Source organism: Pempheris klunzingeri, chromosome 4 (assembly GCF_042242105.1).
Source record: "Pempheris klunzingeri isolate RE-2024b chromosome 4, fPemKlu1.hap1, whole genome shotgun sequence".
NCBI lineage: Eukaryota > Metazoa > Chordata > Actinopteri > Acropomatiformes > Pempheridae > Pempheris > Pempheris klunzingeri.
In genome coordinates this window covers 9,831,458-9,852,034 of record NC_092015.1, presented here as the reverse complement: position 1 = coordinate 9,852,034, position 20,577 = coordinate 9,831,458, and the positions used below count along the sequence as shown (strand labels likewise).

At 43.5% G+C, this 20,577-nt stretch overlaps 1 protein-coding gene across 1 annotated transcript; it reads left to right on the top strand.

Moving 5' to 3' along the window:
- Positions 1-1,145: 1,145 nt before the first annotated feature.
- Positions 1,146-19,793, top strand: arhgap32a (Rho GTPase activating protein 32a). The gene is made up of 21 exons (XM_070829542.1): positions 1,146-1,256; positions 2,149-2,254; positions 3,094-3,185; positions 3,458-3,542; positions 7,170-7,256; positions 7,352-7,489; positions 7,661-7,753; positions 8,500-8,622; positions 8,824-8,901; positions 9,464-9,545; positions 9,674-9,823; positions 10,912-11,014; positions 12,230-12,374; positions 12,738-12,820; positions 13,983-14,090; positions 14,265-14,410; positions 14,491-14,704; positions 15,210-15,358; positions 15,566-15,640; positions 15,742-16,407; positions 16,588-19,793. Exons 1-21 carry the CDS (start codon positions 1,168-1,170, stop codon positions 18,861-18,863), a joined length of 5,088 nt encoding a protein of 1,695 aa, XP_070685643.1. The 5' UTR covers positions 1,146-1,167; the 3' UTR covers positions 18,864-19,793.
- Positions 19,794-20,577: the final 784 nt, after the last annotated feature.

Here is a 20,577-nt window from a genome sequence, read left to right as displayed (position 1 = left end):
ATATGGTATATGGTAATTTCAAAAATGTAGCCTGCGTTCGGACCTGCCAGCTGGAGCTAACGTGTACTCCCTCCTGACGAGCCAGTTTCCTCCCACAGTCCAAAGACATGCAGTTTAGGCTGACCATGGATGTGACTGCCAATAGTCGGCCTTGTACCAGACTGGTGACCTGTCCAGGGTGAGCCCTGCCTCTCGCCCAATGTGAGCTAAGATTGCTAAGATTGGCTCCAACCACCTGGATAAGGATAAGTGGGCATAGATAATGGATGGAAGGGCACTTTGCGAACTCTTAAAACTTAATTTGAACCCCTCTAAAAGAGACAGATAGGTATCAATGTGGGTTAATTTAACTGGTTGAGTTAGAAACGGTGACACAATGAATCTGTCTTTTGGACCTATCCATACATCCAAAAGCTTCCAGAGTGAAAAAACAACATGAATACTGGACCCATTTTTACATTATTCAAAGAAACATGAGGCACATTTCTTGTTTTCAAGCAGAATAAGAAAGTGACAGCATCACCTTGAATAGTTTGATTGAAAGCCATAACTGATCAAGGGGCTCTACCTCGCTGTGTGTTTCATGAACAACATATGAACCTCAATGGGCTTTTTGCCTCACATATTAGGGGCTGATTTTAACTTTGGGGTTATTAAAACACTTCATCCAAATCCAAATAAACGATCCAAATTTTAATTGTTCACATAATGAAAAAGAAGAAAAATGAAAAAGTGACATGGCATTAAAAGCAAACCTGCACACCACATGTTATCCAAGGACATGCACTGAAGCTGCTATGACAATCTTTGCATTTCTTTGATATGAGTACGCTTTTTTTTCCCCCAGCTAAAACCTGTCAGTGCTATGCTAAAGAACAGCTGATGTTCTTGTGAAACTATCCTATGAATTTGCAGCCTGACATGTATTATCAGTGAAGCAGCTCCCGGCACCGTAGCATGATGTCATCGCAGATTACAGTCTGGGCTCTGTGGATTGTAGCCTTGAGAGTCGCGCACGCTGCAGCCTTAAGTGGGTTGACGTCTCGCGGCTTCATCGCATCGGACTCTTCCTCCCATCCTCCACTCATCTGCCCACCCAGCCTCACTCTCTCCTCTTCCCTCCCACTCACGTTTCTCTACAGCGGACTGTTGCAGTCAGGCAGCATCATGGAGGCTGGATGTGTGGTTGCCGCGGTGATTGAGAATGCTGCCTCAGGACCCCAGGGTGAACCAGGAAGTGGTGACGTCCTTGAAGGGTGAGTTACCCTTTTTCTCCGCTTCAAACTGACGTAGATGCGCATGCCTGCACGTTCATTTACATGTGTGTTTGCATTTTAATGAGATGCCACATGAATAAAAGTATGAGCAGTGTAATGGTGAGGCTGTAACATGACCCTGTTCTCAGAGTGAGACAGAGAGAAAACCTGTTCCTGTTTAATGCTCCAGAGCTCACTGTATATCCAATTAATTTACATTGTGTGTCTGGAACCAGTTCTGTCACTGTGGATCACATAAATCACTGTGTGTGTCAGTGTTTTTGGTCTCATGTCCTGATCTCATCACGTTGAATCACTGTAACAAATTCGAGGCCTGTCTCTCTCCTCTCTTTGTTGCTCATAAAAGTTGAGCTGAATGGACCTTTCCCTCCACTCCCGAGTACATTGAGTCACATTTCAAGTGAAGGTTTTGTGAAGCACTCCCTTGTGGGTGGACTGCCTTTATGGCTGTCTGAATAGTCAAGCTTTGTTTTCCTGAGCGTATACAAAAGACACCATGGCTTTTTGTTGACCCCACCATAATGTGAGATGCCACCATTTTTCCATCTACATCAAGAGTTTGTTCTCGTCTAGATCTGATTGGAGAAGATGAGCATTTTCTCATGTTCTCATTAGTGTATCTCCCTCTAAATAATAGCGATTCACACACCACAGTACAGAGTACAACATGTTTTTTGGGCCATGCTGGTGCAGTGTCATGATTTGAGCCACATATTGTAAATTCATCTCCCTCACTTGCTCCCTCTGGTGTATTTTTAAAAAAACTACAAATCCTATTTGAAAACCCCAGACTACATGGATGCTAGCAGGATGACATGCCACCCTTCTCGTGTTTCAATCCTTGTATGGGCTGGCCTGTGTGTTTCTGCAGAGATTTACCACCTTCTACTGACCTGGACAAAGACGATGCCTTACCTCAAGCCGCCAACGATAATCCTCCAGAAGACAAACAGCCGCAGGAGACATCCACTGCCATGGTACACGCCCACACGCACGAATCTGACTCACCACTTACACACAAAAAAATGCACGAACAAACACCAATGAACATGTCACCCTTCTTCCATGTGGCAGCATTGGTTATTTAAGTGATTCACACTGTGATGTCCCTTAGATCCCACACACAGTCACGTGAGAGTCAGTAGTCACAGTGATAAAGGTGTGAAGAGGTAAAAATTTGCATTTGAGGATGTGTCACCTTCAGGTTGGGAATGAGAGTGAGGTGGCGTGTATGAACTGCTGAGGTAAAGGTGTCATGACAGTATTGTCAAGTGATGTCATTCCTGAAAGTAAACTGAGGGCTGGTTAATCCATTTTTATGTAACCGGCCTCCACAGCGTCTCCTTCCTTATATCTTCTGTGGATCATTACTGTCCTGTTTTTAGAATCAAAGTCTCTTGATGAATGACAGAACATCTACTGCTTTTCAATTGTACTTTCAATACAGAAGAATTTGTTTTTAATGCAGATATTCTTTTCTTCTTAAGTTTTTATTTTCATTTTCAAACCATACGTCATCCTTCACACGCATCACGTCCACAAGCAAACTAATCATCAATATTAATCATTCTTAATGGACCAATACAGAACATAACATGACAGGAACATAAGATAAAACAACATAATTAATTAGCATTAACATGACATCAGCACAGATGTACAACTCACCATTATATTCTTGTGTGAGACGTCTTTTTTGCCTTTTTGCTGCACTACTACTGTTTTGTGGTGATCGACATAATTATTTTTGACTATAATCGCTTCTCCATCAGTCGTCCATGGCACTTCATTGCTATCTGCTCTCTGTGTTCGGCAGGTGAGGACTGATGACATCACAGAGCACCCACCTGAGCCCCTCCTGCGCTCCTGCGTCAGCACAGCCAGCATGAAGGTCAAGAACATGAAGAAGTAGGTGCTCCCTGTGACAGTGCTGCTGCTATTATAGGCTGTAAAACAGGGCTCTTATCCAGGCCAGTGAAATGAGGACCTATAAAATGATGGGCGCGGCACAGACAGACGGGTCGGCCTGCTTGCATCTCTAACCCTCTTCCTTCACACACAGGCCTAACCCCTCTTTCTTTTCCCTCGTTTGCTCTCTTTTGCTTTGCTTTGCTTTTCTCTCCATCATGGTGTCAGTGTGTTGAATACTGATGAGGCGCTGTTGTGCTGTGCTTTTTTAGGCTGACGTTCCCCAGAGGTCACTTCCCCAGGTTGGCAGAGTGTGCCCATTTCCACTATGAGACTGTTGACTTTGGCAACGTTCAGGTGAGCCCTGAAAATACTTACACGGTGCCTTCTGCAGCAGAGAGTTACTATGTTTAGTAATTGTGTTTTTGGCTCAAGTTCAGTGGCCATTTTGGTGAATTGCTCCAGAAATGCATCAGTCCTGAAATGCAACGTGGCAGTCAAATCAATACTCTTGTTTGTCTTGTCTAAACGGCTACACGCTCATTATTACATTTTCTTTCTTTTTTACTGTATTGTCCCATTAGAGCTGCTAGTGTGTCATTTAATCAGAAAAGCTGTAAAATATTAATTTGACCAGAATTGTACCCTACCATGCATAAATCATTATGTTTTCACTGTTAGAGATTTTATTAGTCGCGATCCTATTAAAGCCATGATCCGATTCCAGCAGTGTGTTAATCCTCTGCATTATAGTTTATTAATGTCAGGCTCATCCGACCTCTGTAAACCTGTGATACACCATTAGTCTGTCTTAAGCACATGATTCCTGGATAGGCAGCTGAGTAGACCCAGGAATTGTATGAGGTGACTCATTTTCAAAGTGAAAAGCGGTTCTGAGATAACGGTAGAGCTTGTAAGAATATATGGTAACAGTTATATGAAGTTGGAGGCAAATGCCCCGTTTATACAAAATCCTAGAGTTCCCAAAGTTTTGATAACTCTAGGCGCAACTCGAGGGATGGCACTGTCACTCTGTGTGTGCGTCAGTTGACTGAAATATCTCAACAACTATTGGATAGATTTCCATGACATTTTGTGCAGCCCATCCCCCAGGCGCCAGAGGAGCAATCCCAATGACTTTGATGATCCCCTGACTTTTCCTCTAGCGTCACCTAGGCTGACATTTTTGGTTCAGTGTGAAATGTCTCGCCAACTATTTGATGGGTTGCCATGATGTTTGGTTCAGATATTCATGTCCCCCCCCCAACGCCCCCACAGATGAATTGTACTGAATTTTAATTTTCTCAAATAGCTGCAAAACTAATGACATTTCCATCAGCCTCAGTTGTACTGTAGCAATGGTTAGCATGCTAACGCGCTAAACTTCAACACTGACATCGTGCACAACATAATTGTGCTAAAGTGTATCCCCACAGCACCAGTGGCATAGCTGCAGACTCTTGGTCTTGTTGTCACAGAGTGGTCATTGACGTAGTTATTATGGATAAAGTGACTCTTATAAGCTTTGTTAATGTTTAAGAAAGAGTATATTTGCAGCATTTATAATGAGAAGCAGTGAAGCACCAGTGGTTGCTCAGTCATGTGTGGAAGTGGCTGTTAACTGCCTGGCTAACCTCAGTGCAGTTCAGTTTGCTCGCCAGCAGAGTGCAGCAGTGGTCGCTCCACAACCAGAGGCTGCCGATGGAGCCGAAACACAAAAGAGTGCATGAGCAGTGCGTGCATGTTTTAGGGCTGAAACCCTACATTTAGCATTAATGGACTACAATGAAGGAGGCTGGACGGGACTTCAATCCCAGGATGCTCTCATGTTTAGCCACTCTGGTGGGTAAACGTCCTCCTGTGGTTGCCGTGACTGTGATGGCTCCATCAGCAGAGTGGAGGCAACTGAAGCAGCACAACAGTTTCAGTGACCTTGAAAAGCTCCACAGGGAGAAGAAAAGCCGAGCTAAGCTGGCAGAGAAATATCAGTCTGGGGAGACACTGACACTGAAAGCTGTCCACGCTGTCTGCACACTTGCACGGAAACATACAGCGGGCACACGCCACTGTGCGATGTGATGCTGTTTATTTTTACTTCTGCGTATTATTTTAGATTTTTCTCTTCACTTGATCTGAGAGAGGAGTCTTTGTTCTTGTTGTATCTCCCATGATGCACTTGCCTATCTCCAAATTCGCAGACTGTGGCAGCAGGAAGGGAGGGCACTGATCAGGTCTCATGTGTCCTAATCGCAGAATAGCACAAGGACAGCAGTCTGCCTCTGTCTGCTGCCCGCCCGACCGATTCCCTCTCCAGATTAGGTCCAGTCTCGCCTTGAGGGTGGAATGGATGAGAATTGTTTTGAAATGAAGAAGGGGTCGTCCGTCTATCTTGTGCAGCTTTGCCTCTCTATGATGGATGAGCTTGTGCATCTGCGTGTGCTGTTAGAGCCCATTTACTGCCAAACCCCCTTTTGTCACTCGAGAAAGGAGAGCGGTTAAGAGAGAGAGAGGGAGGGGGAGGGGGAGACGATGGAGGCAGGGTACAGGAGAGGGAGGAGGGGGAAGAGATGGAAAGACGGAGGCAGGAAGGGGGGCAAGACACACAGTGGGAAGCATCCTCTTTTTATATTTTCTGCTTTGAATAGAGCAGTGAGCGCGTGGTGGTCCAAAGCCCTGTGAATGAGCGTTTTACGTAAGGCGGCAGGGGACGGCAAACAGGCGAGTGAGGAGCAGCATTTAAACTCTGTTGCCCCTCAGCCAAGATCTGGCTTGTTGGAGGAGCTTACTGAGGTCCAAGACTGCGGCTGCACACAAAGAGAGAGCCACTTCCTCCAGCTGCAGATGGATATCTGAGATGCCTTAGTGGCAGGTAACCTGAACGACTGCATGATTACGTATTGATTTGAGCGTCTGCTGGCAGATGTTTGTGAATAAATCACAACATGAAGATACATTTGTGCTCAACGGGTAGAAGTCTGAGCTGAGTTGGCGTGTTTTAGTTCAAAAGGAGGAGTCTGTGATGTGTGAGCATCATGGAGGAAGCGATGCTCAAGCATGCCTTCAGTGGAAACTTTCAGATTTTTTGCTGTTTCGGTTCATAATTTCCACTTTTTTTTCAAGCTAGATTTATTGTTTCATCACAAAAGGATCTGTAACTCTCTCTGTATGAGCCCATCATGCTTTTGGCCTCCTGACCCCCATATTAGTACTTAATTCAGATGCATAGTTTGAGCTATTATTTCAAGAGCTCTTACATCATGACTTATTCAAGAGCAAATTTCTCATTCTATGTTCTTTGTCAGTCCGGTTTGCTGTATTACTGTCGAGCAGTAACTAGGTCGCCGTGCGTTGTGTAACAGAGTATCTGGATGAGTTGCTAACAGTTATAAATAACCAGAACTTCACTCTGCTTCCAGGCCTTTGAAGTCTCCTCTACAGTAATATCTATCAATGTATTCCCAAACTCCTGCAAGGCTTTCATCTTCTTGGGGCATATAGAATATTGGTAGGAAGGAAGAAGAAGAAGAAATCTATGCTGAATCTACTCTACCTCCAAGCACTGATGTCTGATCAGCTTATGTATTATACATTTCATACTGCAGGATTTATGGCCAAGTGAGAAAATGAATCACTTCTGTGCTGGTGGCAGCGGAAATATACTGTACAAATATAACTTGATCATGAGGGCGGTCACATTCAAAGAACATTTATCAGAAGTTCTTTTTTCAATGTTAACAGACATCTTTTCTCAGGTTTTACTTTCCGTCTTCCTTTGCTAGTCGAGTTTTGAAGAGTCAAACCACAGAGTGTAAAAGTGGTTTTTACTTTTTAATGGAAAAATGGGGTTGGACATGATGTTCCTCTTGTACACCAGGTCACATACAGAGAGGTTCTTGTATTACACGCATCCATTATTTAGGATGGGGGGCTCTCTCAATATTAGCTCCTCTTTTTCTCTTTTTTTCTGGTTCTTTTCTCCTGTAGTTGGCCTTCACAGAGGGGCACAGCGAAGGGCCGAAGGCTGGTGTGGACTCCAAAGAGCTGGTCTTCCTGGTCCAGATCACATGCCAGGTAACATCAGTTGCTACGTTCGGACAATAGACTACATGGTATAAAAAATGAAATGTAAATAAATTGAAGCTTTTCTCCTTTTTTCTTTTTAGCAGGCTCGAAGCTGGCTGGTCAAGAGATCCTACGAAGACTTCCGTGTGCTGGACAAACACCTGCACTTGTGTATCTACGACCGCCGTTACTCGCAGCTCACCGAGCTGCCACGATACGACACATTGAAGGACACTGTTGAGGTACCACAGAGCTCCATCACCTCTCATCTAATCTGTGATATGGATTATTTACACATTAGAAATGAGGCCTTATTGCATTACCAGATACATCCAAAGTGTCAATGAGTCAGTTCTGTTGCATCTTTGGAAAATTACTTTACTAAACCTTGACCGTCTTGTGTCTCCGTTCAGTCAGTCACCACGATGTTGGCCACCTATCTGTCCCGCTTCTCAGTCATTGCTGACAACAAGATTAACTGCGGTCCGGTGCTGACGTGGATGGAGGTATCTTCTTATCAGCTGTCTGATCACACTTGCTGTCAGTTATTCACTCTCTAGAAAAGAATAAGTCCATTGAATATTTCATATTCAGTATTATTAGCTAATTAGGTAAGTTAAAGGAACAGTGAGACATTTTTGAAAAATACGCTTGTTAGCACAGAGTCAGGGCATTATGGCCAAGCTAAACAGGAGGAGTGACATTTAACACATAGGAGCACGTTGAAATTGAAATGTGAAAACAAGACTTTATGGTTTAGGGGTAGGTATGTGTTAAAAGCTATTTCTGGAGAAACAGCCTCTGGACGTCCTCAGAGTGGTGCCAGATTTGTAGACATATGTGGTACCACTCAGCAGCTGGAGATGCTGTACAGAGGTGGTTTTGGGTGGGTGCATGGATATTCAGTGTGGTGTTTTTATTTAGTTAATAATGGTGTGGGAGTAAATACACTATAATATCCCTTCCTCAATGGGAGAACAAGATAATTACATGACTGGCTGAAGCATTAGCTGGGGAAAATACCTATTGATTACATAAACAAAACCACTACAGTAACATATTGTAACACTGTGCATGTGAAAAATGCCACCATTGTGTATTGCTCGTCTCCTTCTATCACTTTAGAGACCAGCTGCTTCTCCCCGCTTCATCTCTGAGCTAAGCTCGGCCAGAACGTCTAACTCTTGACAAGACATCAAAAATGTTATTTCTTCAAATGCCAGGCTGCTGCTAATATCCTTTTCTTTTCCAGATAGACAATAAGGGGAACCATCTGCTGGTGTCTGAGGAAGCCTCAATCAACGTCCCTGCCATCGCCGCTGCCCACGTCACCAAACGTTACACAGCTCAGGCCACAGACGAGCTGACCTTTGAGGTGACCTCTTTAGATAAGACAGCGGAGGAACATGGACTCATTTGAATCAATATTTTTTTTTTATTCATCTTTGAGCGGATTTGTTTTTGCTGGATGTTTAGCTTATGCATATTTTCTGATTCCCTCCCCCTCATAATGCCATTCTAATGTGCTCAGCTGTGATAAGACCTTATTCTCATCATCACACTCTTTGTGGTGCAGGTGGGGGACATTGTCTCAGTCATAGACATGCCTCCCAAAGAAGACACGGGCTGGTGGAGAGGGAAGCACGGCTTTCAGGTACATCATCCGCCCTCCCTCATTCACACTGTGGTACCAGGTATACGGCAAGCTTGATGCTCATTAAAAAAGATGAATTTTTATCTGTAGCTTCAGTTATGTGACGTATTTCCAAGTTTCCAAGTATTATTATTATTATTAGGATTTTTATGCCAACTATGTGAACACATACATCAACATCAACATCAACACACACTTTTTCTTTTCTTTAAGTGAAGCGTTTCTTCATCCAAAGTAGTGCTGGGTGTCCAGGAAATTCATACTGAGAGATGAAGATGTACTGCTTGGTTTTATATGAGCTGCTGTTAAAAATCACAACAGCAAAAAGAAGCCTGTTTGTCATTGCGGTTGAATGACACCCTAAGATGTTTTCTTGCACAACCTGCTATTTTCAGCCTGAGGCAGCTTGTACCTTCATGCTTACTGACCTATTTCTGCACCTTCACCCTACCACAGTCTGGCACAGCGCTATAAAACCCCCTCTGGTCCTTTAAACTTACAAGTGTATCCCCCTCTTTGTCTCTCCCTCTATCTCTGCTCATTCCCCCCTCTCTCCTTGCAGGTTGGTTTCTTCCCCTGTGACTGTGTTGAGCTGATAAATGACAAGATTCCCCCCAGTGTTCAAAGCTCAGTGCCGAAGCCAGGTACCCCTCAGTGTGTGTGTGTGCATGTGTGTGTGTCCTACTTGATGATTTACTTAAGACTTGCTCCTGGGATGTGAGACGGATTGATTTAAAGTGGCTGTTATGTGTGTGTGTGCCATCTTAATCAGTGTGTAAGAAGCATGGGAAGCTGGTAACATTCCTGAGGACCTTTATGAAGTCTCGCCCGCCCCCTCAGAAGCTGCGGCAGCGCGGTATCCTCAGAGAGAGAGTGTTCGGCTGTGACTTGGGGGAACATCTCCACAACTCAGGACATGAGGGTAAATTATTCCTACAATGGATTCTTTTTTTTTATTTTCTCTCTTATTTTCCATAGTGTAATTCTTAGCTGCTGGCACTTCACACTGATATGTTTCACGTTTTCAAATCATGAATACCCCGAGAAGGGATTACCCAGCGAATCTGCTGTCTGTACAGTGGATTTGTGATACATCTCTGTGATGTTTGATGTGAAATGAGTCGGTAGTGTGAATAACTGTTTTATGGCTGCCAGCAGGATGTGCCTCTGCACAGATCCTTGTCTTTATTTCTCTTTTTTTTTTCAGGAATAAAGCCATGAGTTGAAATGCCTCAATTTCAGCCATTTGCAGTATGTCATGTAATGCCAGTTTCCTCAGATTATTGGATTAAATAGATACCAGTCTAAATTTTAATAGGTTTATGCATATGTACCAATGATACCAAGATCATGTCTTTTATATTTTTATAGTCTCTAACTCTATAAAACTGGATATGTCAGAGGGTGATTCCAGTCGTTTCCAATTTATGTTTAAATTACACTAAGCCATCCAAAAAAGATGAGTAAAGAGTCCTGGCCAGTAATTTACTGCAATGAAATTGTTTTGTTTGAGTCCTTTCACAGTGTTATATTGTCATTATATAACTAACACATACATGTTGGAGCATTTTAATGTTGTAGTTTGCAAATGTGGAACTACTTCTTAGTAGTATATCACAACTGTATCTATTCATGTAAGAATGTCATGTATTTTTAATGTAAGAAGTAACTAGTAACTAAAAGTGTCAAATAAAGGTAGAGAAGTAAAAAGCATGATATTTGCTTTGAGTATGTAATGGAGTATAAAGTAGTAAAGAATAGAAAGATTGAAAAGTGTTGTACCAAAGGATAGTCGTTGAGTAAATGGACTTAGTTACATTCCACCACTGAAAAAAAAACATTTTTTTACTCTAGCCCTCAAATTTGATTTATTTATCATGATCTGAGTAGAATTGAAACAGCACACATTGCATATAGGCAAGTCATAGCATGACATAGGGGGGAACTTCCCCTGCTAAAACATCCTGAACGTTTCAGCTCTCTCTCATGACTCTCTGCTGTCTCCTGTAGTCCCACAGGTTGTTAAGAGCTGTGCTGAGTTCATAGAGAAGCACGGAGTGGTGGATGGGATCTACAGACTGTCTGGGATCTCCTCCAACATCCAGAAACTGAGGTCTGTACCTGTTTAGTTTGTTGTACTGACTAGAGATTTAGCTCCATTTTCAATTTAACTGCCTTATGCAGGGGGCTTTGGTGCAGGGCTGCAAATATGTGTTGGTTGTTTGATTGGTAACTCAAGTTTTGCTTTTCTGTGTGGCATTGTGGACTAAACTGATTAGGAAGCAGTAAGTGAAAGTATACAGAAAGCATCACTGACATAAACTGTAGAGCTCACTATCAACATGATAGATGCTGCTCCCCAAGTGTTGTTCTTGAGCTGCTTCCTCTGAAATCCATCAAATACAATGTGGTTCAAGCTGTGCGGCTGAAATGCGGAATGGCTCAAATGATTTTCTCATCTATTTTATGCTTGCCAGGAAGAATTCATGAAATTCCTATCAGTAGATAAATTGGGCTGCACATAATCTGAAGGGGGTGTTGACAGTCAATCAAAAGGGATTTTCCCACATGGAAAACCGTTGCCTCGTCACATGTCAGTGTGTTGTGATAATGATAAATATCTGATGACTCAATGTTTCTCACAGTTTATACCCATTTGCTTTTCTTCACCTGCTCCACCTCGCTGTTAAACGTATGGTGTTTTTAGTTTGAGGAGAGATGTAAGAGATGTAAATAATTCTCTCTTCATTTGTAAATTGTGTTTTTTGGCAGTTATAAGCCAGAGAATTTCTTTGGAACAATATTCAAATATGAAAATTAAAATGCTATATAAACGATATAACCTGATTTTCCATTTATGCAAGACCAATATTTAAGCCACAATTACAATAAAAATGCAATTTTTTAACATTTTGAAAAAGAAAAGGGCATTTGACATTTCATTGTCACTGTACAGCAGAGTACGACTTTGAAAATTGTCAAACAGTTTCCATTTTCACTGTAATAAGACCTGAAAACATCTATATGAGTACATGAAAATGCAAATTGGGTATTGCAGTTTCATTTTAATTCTTACTCAAATAATGCACACATATGTGGAAAACTATATTGCTATTGTTGAACTATACTTTAATGTTCAGGTTTACATCATCATTTTAATATAGTTTAATATAAATCATCAATTCACCAAACGTTCACAACCATGACAAAAGTAGCTCTCCATGTTAAATTGTGTCTTGCTTGTTTCTGTGTTTTCATGCTGACAGATGGGCAGTTGGATGACACCCACGCTGTTCTATATCTTCTTCTTCTCCCGGTCTCCATGTAGGCACGAGTTTGACTCAGAACAGATCCCAGACCTGAGCAGAGATGTCTTCAGACAGGATATCCACTCAGTGGGCTCCCTCTGCAAGCTGTACTTCAGAGAGCTGCCCAACCCCCTGCTCACCTACCAGCTCTACGACAGATTCTCAGTAAGGACCTCATGCTGGGGATAAATACAGGATTGGAAACTGGCATAACGGTTAAGCATTGTGAGGAGGAAAAGCTGCAGAGGACAGATTTACGGTTACTGGGATAATCAAAGAACTGGAGAAACAATGTAAAAATGTCATCTCATTTTCAACTGCTGCTCAAAATGGGGTCATTGCATTACGCTGGGCTTTCTAAGAACAGCAGGGGATGTGCCCGCCAAAACCGATAGCAGATTAAGTGAGTGAAAACACTGGCTGCTCTGAATATAAAAGGGAAAAAGACAGCGGGTACGTTAAGGCAGTTCCCTCTGCTGTGATTATCAGCCCTCTCAGTGATGTACGCTTTATCCTCTGTTTTCACAGGAGGCTGTGTCTGCAGCCACAGATGAGGAGAGGCTGGTCAAAATCCACAATGTCATCCAGCAGCTGCCTCCTCCACATTACAGGTCAGGTTTAAAGCTCACTGTTGCACCCTGGTGGGCTCAAGTGGAACTGTTTGATTTTTAGAAAAGGGAGTGATGCATCAAGTTACTATCGTCAGTGCTATGTTGCTCATTTTGTGAAGTGTGTGAAGATAATGAACCACAAAAAATCTGTTTACCTAAAGGATAAGTCTAGTATTTTAAACCTTAGCCCTAGATTTATACATTTTGGGTACAAAATGACTGGTAGGTCCAGAATATTTTAGAAGTGGTCCAGTAGAGTCAAAGAACGCCCACTTAAAGTGGATGTTTAGCCACTGACGGGCTCTGATTATTATTCTAAGGGTCTGACAATATTACAGAAAGAGTCCCACAGAGATAGATGTGTAAGATTCATCAGTAACAGCCTCGATGACGCTCTCTCCAAAACCTCACCGAACATGGCAGTGGCTGTTCTATGGCTGCCTTGGTCGGTTAGTTTGTTTGTGTTAGTGTGTAACTTAGGTGATTTAAAGGGTTGATCCCAATCTAAAACAATATTTGTGTAACACACAATAACACAAACAAACTAACCGATCAAGGCAGCCGTAGACCACCAACTCTCATGTTCTGCAAGGTAAAATGACTGTTTTTGTCTATGGAGTCTGGTGGCTTTTAAGACGACGATATAACAACAGTCTCTGATTAAACAAAAAGGATCTTACAAGTTTATCTGTTGTATGGATCCTTTCTGTAATGTTATCAGACACTTTATCAGACACTTTAAATCTGAGCCTGTTAGTGGCAAAGACAAGCACTTTGACAGTGTGTGGTTGCCCAAAGGATTACATTACAGCCATTGTAGCTCATTCACAGCCAGTTCGCATCTGTAAGCTGAGGCGATCTACTGGACCAGTACCAAAAGTTTTTGTACCTACCAGTCATTTCAAACCCAAAACATGTAAAAAAATGGGTCCCAGGTTTAAAATACTAAAGTTGTCTTTAGAGTGTCAACCACATGGACAATCCAGCTCTGAGATATGAAACACAGAACTGGATTCTCTGATGAATAAGTCCCAAAAAAGTCTGTACATGATCCTCTCTGATTACATAGGATTCTTAAAGACTTTTTTTATTGTCCAAAAGGAAATATTTTTAAATTAACAGGAGAATTGTACATTTAATATTTGCCTCTCCTTATCCACAGGACTCTGGAGTACCTCATGAGACACCTCTCCAACCTGGCCACCTTCAGCCCCATCACTAACATGCACACTAAAAACTTGGCTATTGTCTGGGCGCCTAACCTCCTCAGGTGACTCTTGAACTGTCATTCCAGATGTATGGCTGCATGCATACTGATCTGTGCCGGCACAGTTAGCACCCACATTGCCGTTTCCTTCTAGTGTTTCCGTGACAGTGAACTGGGGCATGTCTCAGTGGTCCAGGGCTGTGAAATAGGTTGTGCTGTTCTGTAACTGTGTTTCAGGTCCAGACAGATCGAGTCGGCCTGTTTTAGCGGCACAGCAGCGTTCATGGAGGTTCGTATCCAGTCGGTGGTGGTGGAGTTCATCCTTAACAACACTGAGGCTCTCTTCAGCCCTAAACTCAATGCCATCATACGGGAAAGCACAGGTAGGTCAAAACAGAGGCAGAGTGACATGTGGCATGAGGGTATATCCATCTCTAACACACTCCAAACGTCTTACTTTTAGGTAACAACACCTTATCCAGACCTAAGTCCCTGCTGGTCTGCTCCCCGTCCACAAAGTTACTGTCTCTGGAGGAGGCCCAGGCTCGCACGCAGGCACAGCTAGGATCCCCGGCCACCACCCCCTGCCTCACCCACAGTGACTACATTGAGGTTGGGGAGGGACCCGGAGCTCTGCTTGGCAAATTTCACACAGTCATCGAGCTCCCGATGGAGAGGTAGTTTTATGGACCGCCTGATGGGTCCTTTTTATTTGTTATATGAATTCTTCTGCTTCATGAGCATGAGTCAGCATGTCATGATTTGTGGTTTGAGTTGTTCAATCATAACACTTTGTATGAGTCATATTTTCTATTGCTGAAAACATCTAGTTGATTAATCAATCAGGAAATGTAAAGAAAACAATTTTTGATTCAGGTCGTTTGTTAAGTGTGTCATGTGAGGATTTTACATAATTTTGTATTTGGGACTGTTGGTTGGACAAAACTATTTACAATATTCAAAGATATTACCTTGAAACCCGAAATTGTGGTGGGCATGTTTTCACAATTTTCTGACATTTCTGTTCACTAACCAATTAATCAGATTAAAATATATTGAAAATAATCAATCCTTGCAGAATGAATGTTTTGTTTTTTATCTTTTAAATGTACTTCTATTGGTGTGAATGGCATTGTAAGATGAAACGGGGAGTGTTGAAGATGATTTGTTTCTGTGTTGTAGCAGCAAGCGTCCTACTACTAAAGCTAAGAAGTCTCCTGTGGGGAACTGGCTCTCCTTTTTCCACCTGGGCAAGTCGCAGTCTGTGTCTAAACGTAAACTGAAGCGACATCCCAGCGAGCCAAACGAGATAAAGAGCATTGCGCTGCCAGGTCAGATCACTGCTGCTGTTACCCAGCCAGAAAACATAAAGCTTCTGTAACTGGACCTTTCAAAGCTTCTGTTTCTCTACTTTTTAATGAATTTGAACTTGTCGATTTTTTTTTTTTTTTTTTTTTTTTTTCAACCAATCTCGACAGCTCGATGTGTTGAAATGTTCTTTCTTTGAGGAAAGTAATATGCTCTGAAAACATTTACAGGTGGAAGAGGAGATAGTGGCACGTTGCGTTCTACCAAAAGTGAGGAATCTCTCACATCTTTGCACAATGTTGAAGGTAATTACTAAAACTGTACATTTTTCACACCTCAGTCAGCTCCCGGTGATTAAATGTCTATTTGAGGAATCGGTCTAAATATGTGTTTATCTCCATCCCAGGGGAACCTCAGAGTTACCACCCGCGCAGACTTCGTTTGACTAGTGAGGCCATTCCTGCTATCTGCAGAGACGACCTACGCAACACCAGAAGTAAAGACGACCCCAGAAACCACTCACCACATGAGGGTCATGATGGTGTCTACAACGCAGCATATATTTCATCTCCGCACCAGGACGATGATCTTGACCTTTGTCCACCAGCTGTTGGCATCTCTAGTTTGGACTTTGACCCCATGTCTTTCCAGTGCAGCCCACCATCAGCGACGCCTGGGCTGCATCGTAACAAAGACGTAAATAAATGGAGGAAGAGCGCAGGCTGCTCCAGTGAATCAGAGCCCATCTCCTCTCCTAACAACAACATCAGTTGTTCTCAGTCTCCAGATATTAGCCCGCTTCTCAGTAAAGGTGGGAAGAAGATTACCTCCAAGCCGCTCTCTCCGAAACTCAGGAAGAAATCTTTTAAAACGCAAGCAGATGTTCAGAATTCATCCACCTCTCCTCCACCTCTTCCCACTTCTTCTCACCTTTTGGAGAAGTGTGATGCTCCACTGGCAGATGGAAAGGAGCGGAGAGCACCCTACCAACACTGCAGCCCACTCAGCACAGCAAGCCAGGCGTCAGCCCTGACCGACCTCAGTCAGTCTGCACAGAACCTGCCTGATCCAGGTCAGTGCCAGTCCTCTTTAGCATCATACATAATATTTACTGTATATAGTTAGCATCTATTTAAATAATAATGCACTCTCTAGTTTCTTATGAAAGCTTTTGTGTCTTTTCCCATCATGTCTTACCATAGCTTTGTTTGTCCTGTCATACTGTAGCGTTGTTTGTCTTATCCCTCCCCAGGAACAGATAGACTTATGAGTTCAGTGTCTGTTCTCCCTCCTCACCCTCCCTTGACGAGTGCTGCCCGCAAGTTGGCTTTGGCTCTGGCTGAATCTGCCCAGAAGGCTAGCAGTGGTTCCCAGAGAAGAAACAACGTCCCATCGCACCCTCTCCAAAGACAGGAAGCTCCTCACGCCCAGGACAAACCGCCCCGGCCCTCCGTTCTCGACCTTAAAGTGTATCCCCAGGAGTACTGCGGCACTCACGTCATGCCTGTTTCCCAGTGGCAAACGTCGGCGCACAGCCCTGTGGAGAGCCACTGCTGCGCTCATCCTGTTCATTTCCTTCCTGCACATGTAGGCCTGGAGCCGTTGCAGGTCACCGATGGACAGGAAAGCATTTGCAATTTCACACCTAACGTGAGCCCGCTCGGGTCAGGGAGCTTGGATGAAGGCAGTGCAGAGAGGAGGGACCACAGGGAGGAAAAGGGGCTCAGAGATGTCACGCAAGCAGAACCCACCCATCAGAGCGTTGGCGTTTCAACACCCACCCAACCTGTGTGCTCCGCTCAGAGCCCGTCAACTTCTCCTGTATACGTGAACACCGACTCTATCAATGTATTTAATTTCCGTGCTGTTCTGGCTGAGACCTCCATGCCTGCCTCAATCGAGGAGGTCCTGCCACATTCATTACAGCCCTCTTCAAGCCATCACTACAGCCCTGAGGAGGACAGACCTCTGGGCCTGGTTGAGGATGTCTACAGCAATCATCATCATCATCATCATCATCATCGTCATCGACCAATTCAAACAGGACGACTGCCCGCACCTCACTGCCCTCGGCCTGATGCTCTGCCTCATCATCTTGTGGGGCCAAAGGGCCTGTACAGGCAATCCTCTGAGAGCCGCTACAGTACCTTAGGGTTAAGACACCCTTTGTCACCTCAGTACAGACGTTACCATAGAGATGAGCACCTTATCAGTGGCTGCCACAAGCAACAAGGCCATTGGCAGAGGTCAGATGATAGAATAGTCGGGCACCCGGCCATCCGGAGGGCTCGCTCCTTCCATGCCCCTCAGATTAGTCACTACGAGCTGGCAGAGACAGAAGTCCTGCCCCCTGACACCATGTTTTATGTCGAGCAGACGTCGGGCCAGGAGGCACCCTATCAGAGGCTGATTCAGACCGGCATCCACTCTAATCGGCTGCAGTTTGAGAACGCACGTGCTGACTATCGTTACAGCCCCTATTCCGACATGAACCCAGTAGACAGCTCCCGCTATTACGTAGAGCCCTGCCGGCAAAGCGGTATCCGACACAGTCAGTCTTACACCATGCGTTCCACCAGAGAAAGTGGACAATCAGATTACTACAACTACTCTCCACAGCGTGTCCCTCCTGTGAACAGGGAGGTTTACATAGAAAGCAGGGACACTGTCGTTTATGAGGCTAGAGACGCGGGAGTCTTTGAAAGAGTGGTATATCAACCAGTCAAGCAGGAGAGTAAATCCAGACATAAAAATACGTGCGCTGTGTCGCCGTATGAGAGCCCTGTCTCGCCGACAGACAGAAGAAACAGAGACATCGTACACACAAGAAGCAAGTCAGACCCTGGAAACGGCTGCCTCCTCTCCGCCAATCGGACAGAAAGCCAAAATGTTGTGATTGCTACATCTCCGACCTCCCTGCGGTCTCAACAGGTAGACCCCGAGGTCACCAGGCAGCAGTATGGTCACCGGTCAAGTGCGGAGCCGGCACCATCCAGGCGAATTCAGATCAAAGAGAGCTCCTCGCAGCAGCCACCGCTTCGCAAAGTCCCCTCGCTTCCAGAAAGGGGCTGTCCTAACCTCAAGAACATCGAGCACAATGACAGAAGCCATACGCGAGGTCATGACCAGGATCGATTGATGATGACCAACGCTGTCAACAGCTACTCTGGTATTGTGAAGCCCAGCATCCTCAGGAGACCGGGGAGGTCGCAGAGCACCAGAGAAAATCGTCACTACTATCATCACCACGCAAAATCCCCTCTGGATCCAGAACATCTGGGATCCTTTTCCACTCAACCCAACAGAAGGACTCAGAGCACTAAAGTCAGACCTACACAGTATGACCACATGGAGGGGTATTACGCAGTGCCCAAACCTAAACCCACAAGATCCGGTAAAGCTGTGACCGGATATTTGCCTGGCCAGGGCTGCATGTCTCCCCGCGGGCACAGACTGCTGTCCAAGGCTCTGGGTCATGAGGCTTTTTATCATGCTGCACTGAGATCAGAGGCCGGGGTCTACGAGTGATTCTGAACACTGGTTCTATCTGATTCCACATCGGGGCCAAAGGAGAACAGCACTTTATCCTCTGCCAGACCAACAGACTGTTGTGTTGAAAGTGTGTTTGTTTTAACCTTCAGGAGCTGCTAAAAAGTGTGAAGTGAGGCTGCTGCTGGACGTCATACTGTTGTCATCGCTGGTAGTTCAATATTTTGCAATGGCTTTAGCAGAACAAGTGAGTTAAACCTAGAGTAACAGTAAGAGAGGCAAGTTTGAAAAACAAAAAAAGATGGCTTATATATTTTATTTAATGTCTAAACAACAAGAGATGACAAGCTAAAGTAACCGGTTTTATTAATATGATTTCAGTATAGGAATGTGTATAAAATAACATTCATTTTAAATGTATTATATTTGTATAAATAACACACAGCTAACATGTGGCCAATGTACTGTACATTTTGTTTTCTATTCTAGTCTGCTCAGACTCCAACAAGCACTTTTAAGGATAACTGTGTATGAAACACATTGTCTTAACGTGGTGTACATGAAGCCTCTTGATATACAGTATATATTTTTTTCTGTAAGCAACGGCTTGCTCTGAATCATCGTTAAATACTAAATTAGCACTTTTGGGGGTTGGTAAAATGGAAGGTAACCTCGTGGTTTCTAACTTATCACTTTTCTTTTATCACACATTGTGTAATGCAATCTTAAAATAACAATGAGTGCTATGATTTCTGTTAAGGTCAAAGCTACCATGGCAAAATATGCTAGACATTCAGTAAATGCAAATTAGCTCATTCAGTTAGGTGAAAAAGTGTATTTTGTACGGCATTGTGTTTTTGTCACAAAAATGAACATTTCTTTCCTCTTTTAGGGAACTTTTAACAACGTGGTGTTTTACATAAAATATGATGTTGTTTTATTCATTAAAGATGCTATTTCAAATCCAAACATGTAGATGAGGATATTCTGTTATGACATGTTAAATTTGTTATTTTAGTGAGAGTCTTAAAAAAAATAAAGATATATTATATCAGTGATTATGTTTTGTTGAACTCTTGTGTCGTGGGTGTATTTTAGAGGAGAGAACTGCAGACGTCAGAGCAGCTGCTCCAAACCTTTGTGCCTTATCACCTTTTAAAAGACAACTCTACTGATTTAGCTTTGCACTTCAATAACACTGTCAGGCTCACAGTGTCTTTTATCATTAAACTGATGGAGTATTTTTCTCCCAGATGGTTAGATGAGATTCTGAAAATACCTTTAACAATGGGAAGTGTTTTTAATCAACCCTCTGGCTTATAACACGGTTCATTTTCTTTTAGAGTGGCACAAACTGGGACTTGTGAACAAAAAGGTCCTTCTTTCTCAGATGATTTGATTTTTATGTTTTTGGAGGCCTTAAGAAGCAAAACTATGACTCCGACTTCCATGATTTAAAAAAAAAAAGGGAGGGGGGGGTGGGCAAACTTGAAAAGTCAGAAAGTTATCTTTTTTCTTCTTTCTCTTCCTGATGATCACCCTGCAACGTGACCCCCCAGGTTGGGAAATACTATGTTCAAGTACTTGCAGTCGGTGTCAGCTCACCACTAGGTGGCACTGTAGCACTGCAAAAATAATGGCATTGCATTCTGAGGAGATGACAGACTTTGATTTGCTTCTCGGACACCTCATATCTGTTCAGAAACATCACAGTGGATCTGGACTGTTATTGTTTGCATTGCTTTATAATCTT

What these genes read in the sequence shown, in the direction of transcription:
- arhgap32a (XM_070829542.1), top strand. Translation starts at nt 1,168, where the DNA reads ATGGAGGCTGGATGTGTGGTTGCCGCGGTGATTGAGAATGCTGCCTCA. An exon ending in CATTGAAGGACACTGTTGAG is followed by an intron (nt 7,490 to 7,660) that starts GTACCACAGAGC and finishes GTCTCCGTTCAG; the next exon opens with TCAGTCACCACGATGTTGGC. An exon ending in ATCTTTGCACAATGTTGAAG is followed by an intron (nt 15,641 to 15,741) that starts GTAATTACTAAA and finishes TCTCCATCCCAG; the next exon opens with GGGAACCTCAGAGTTACCAC.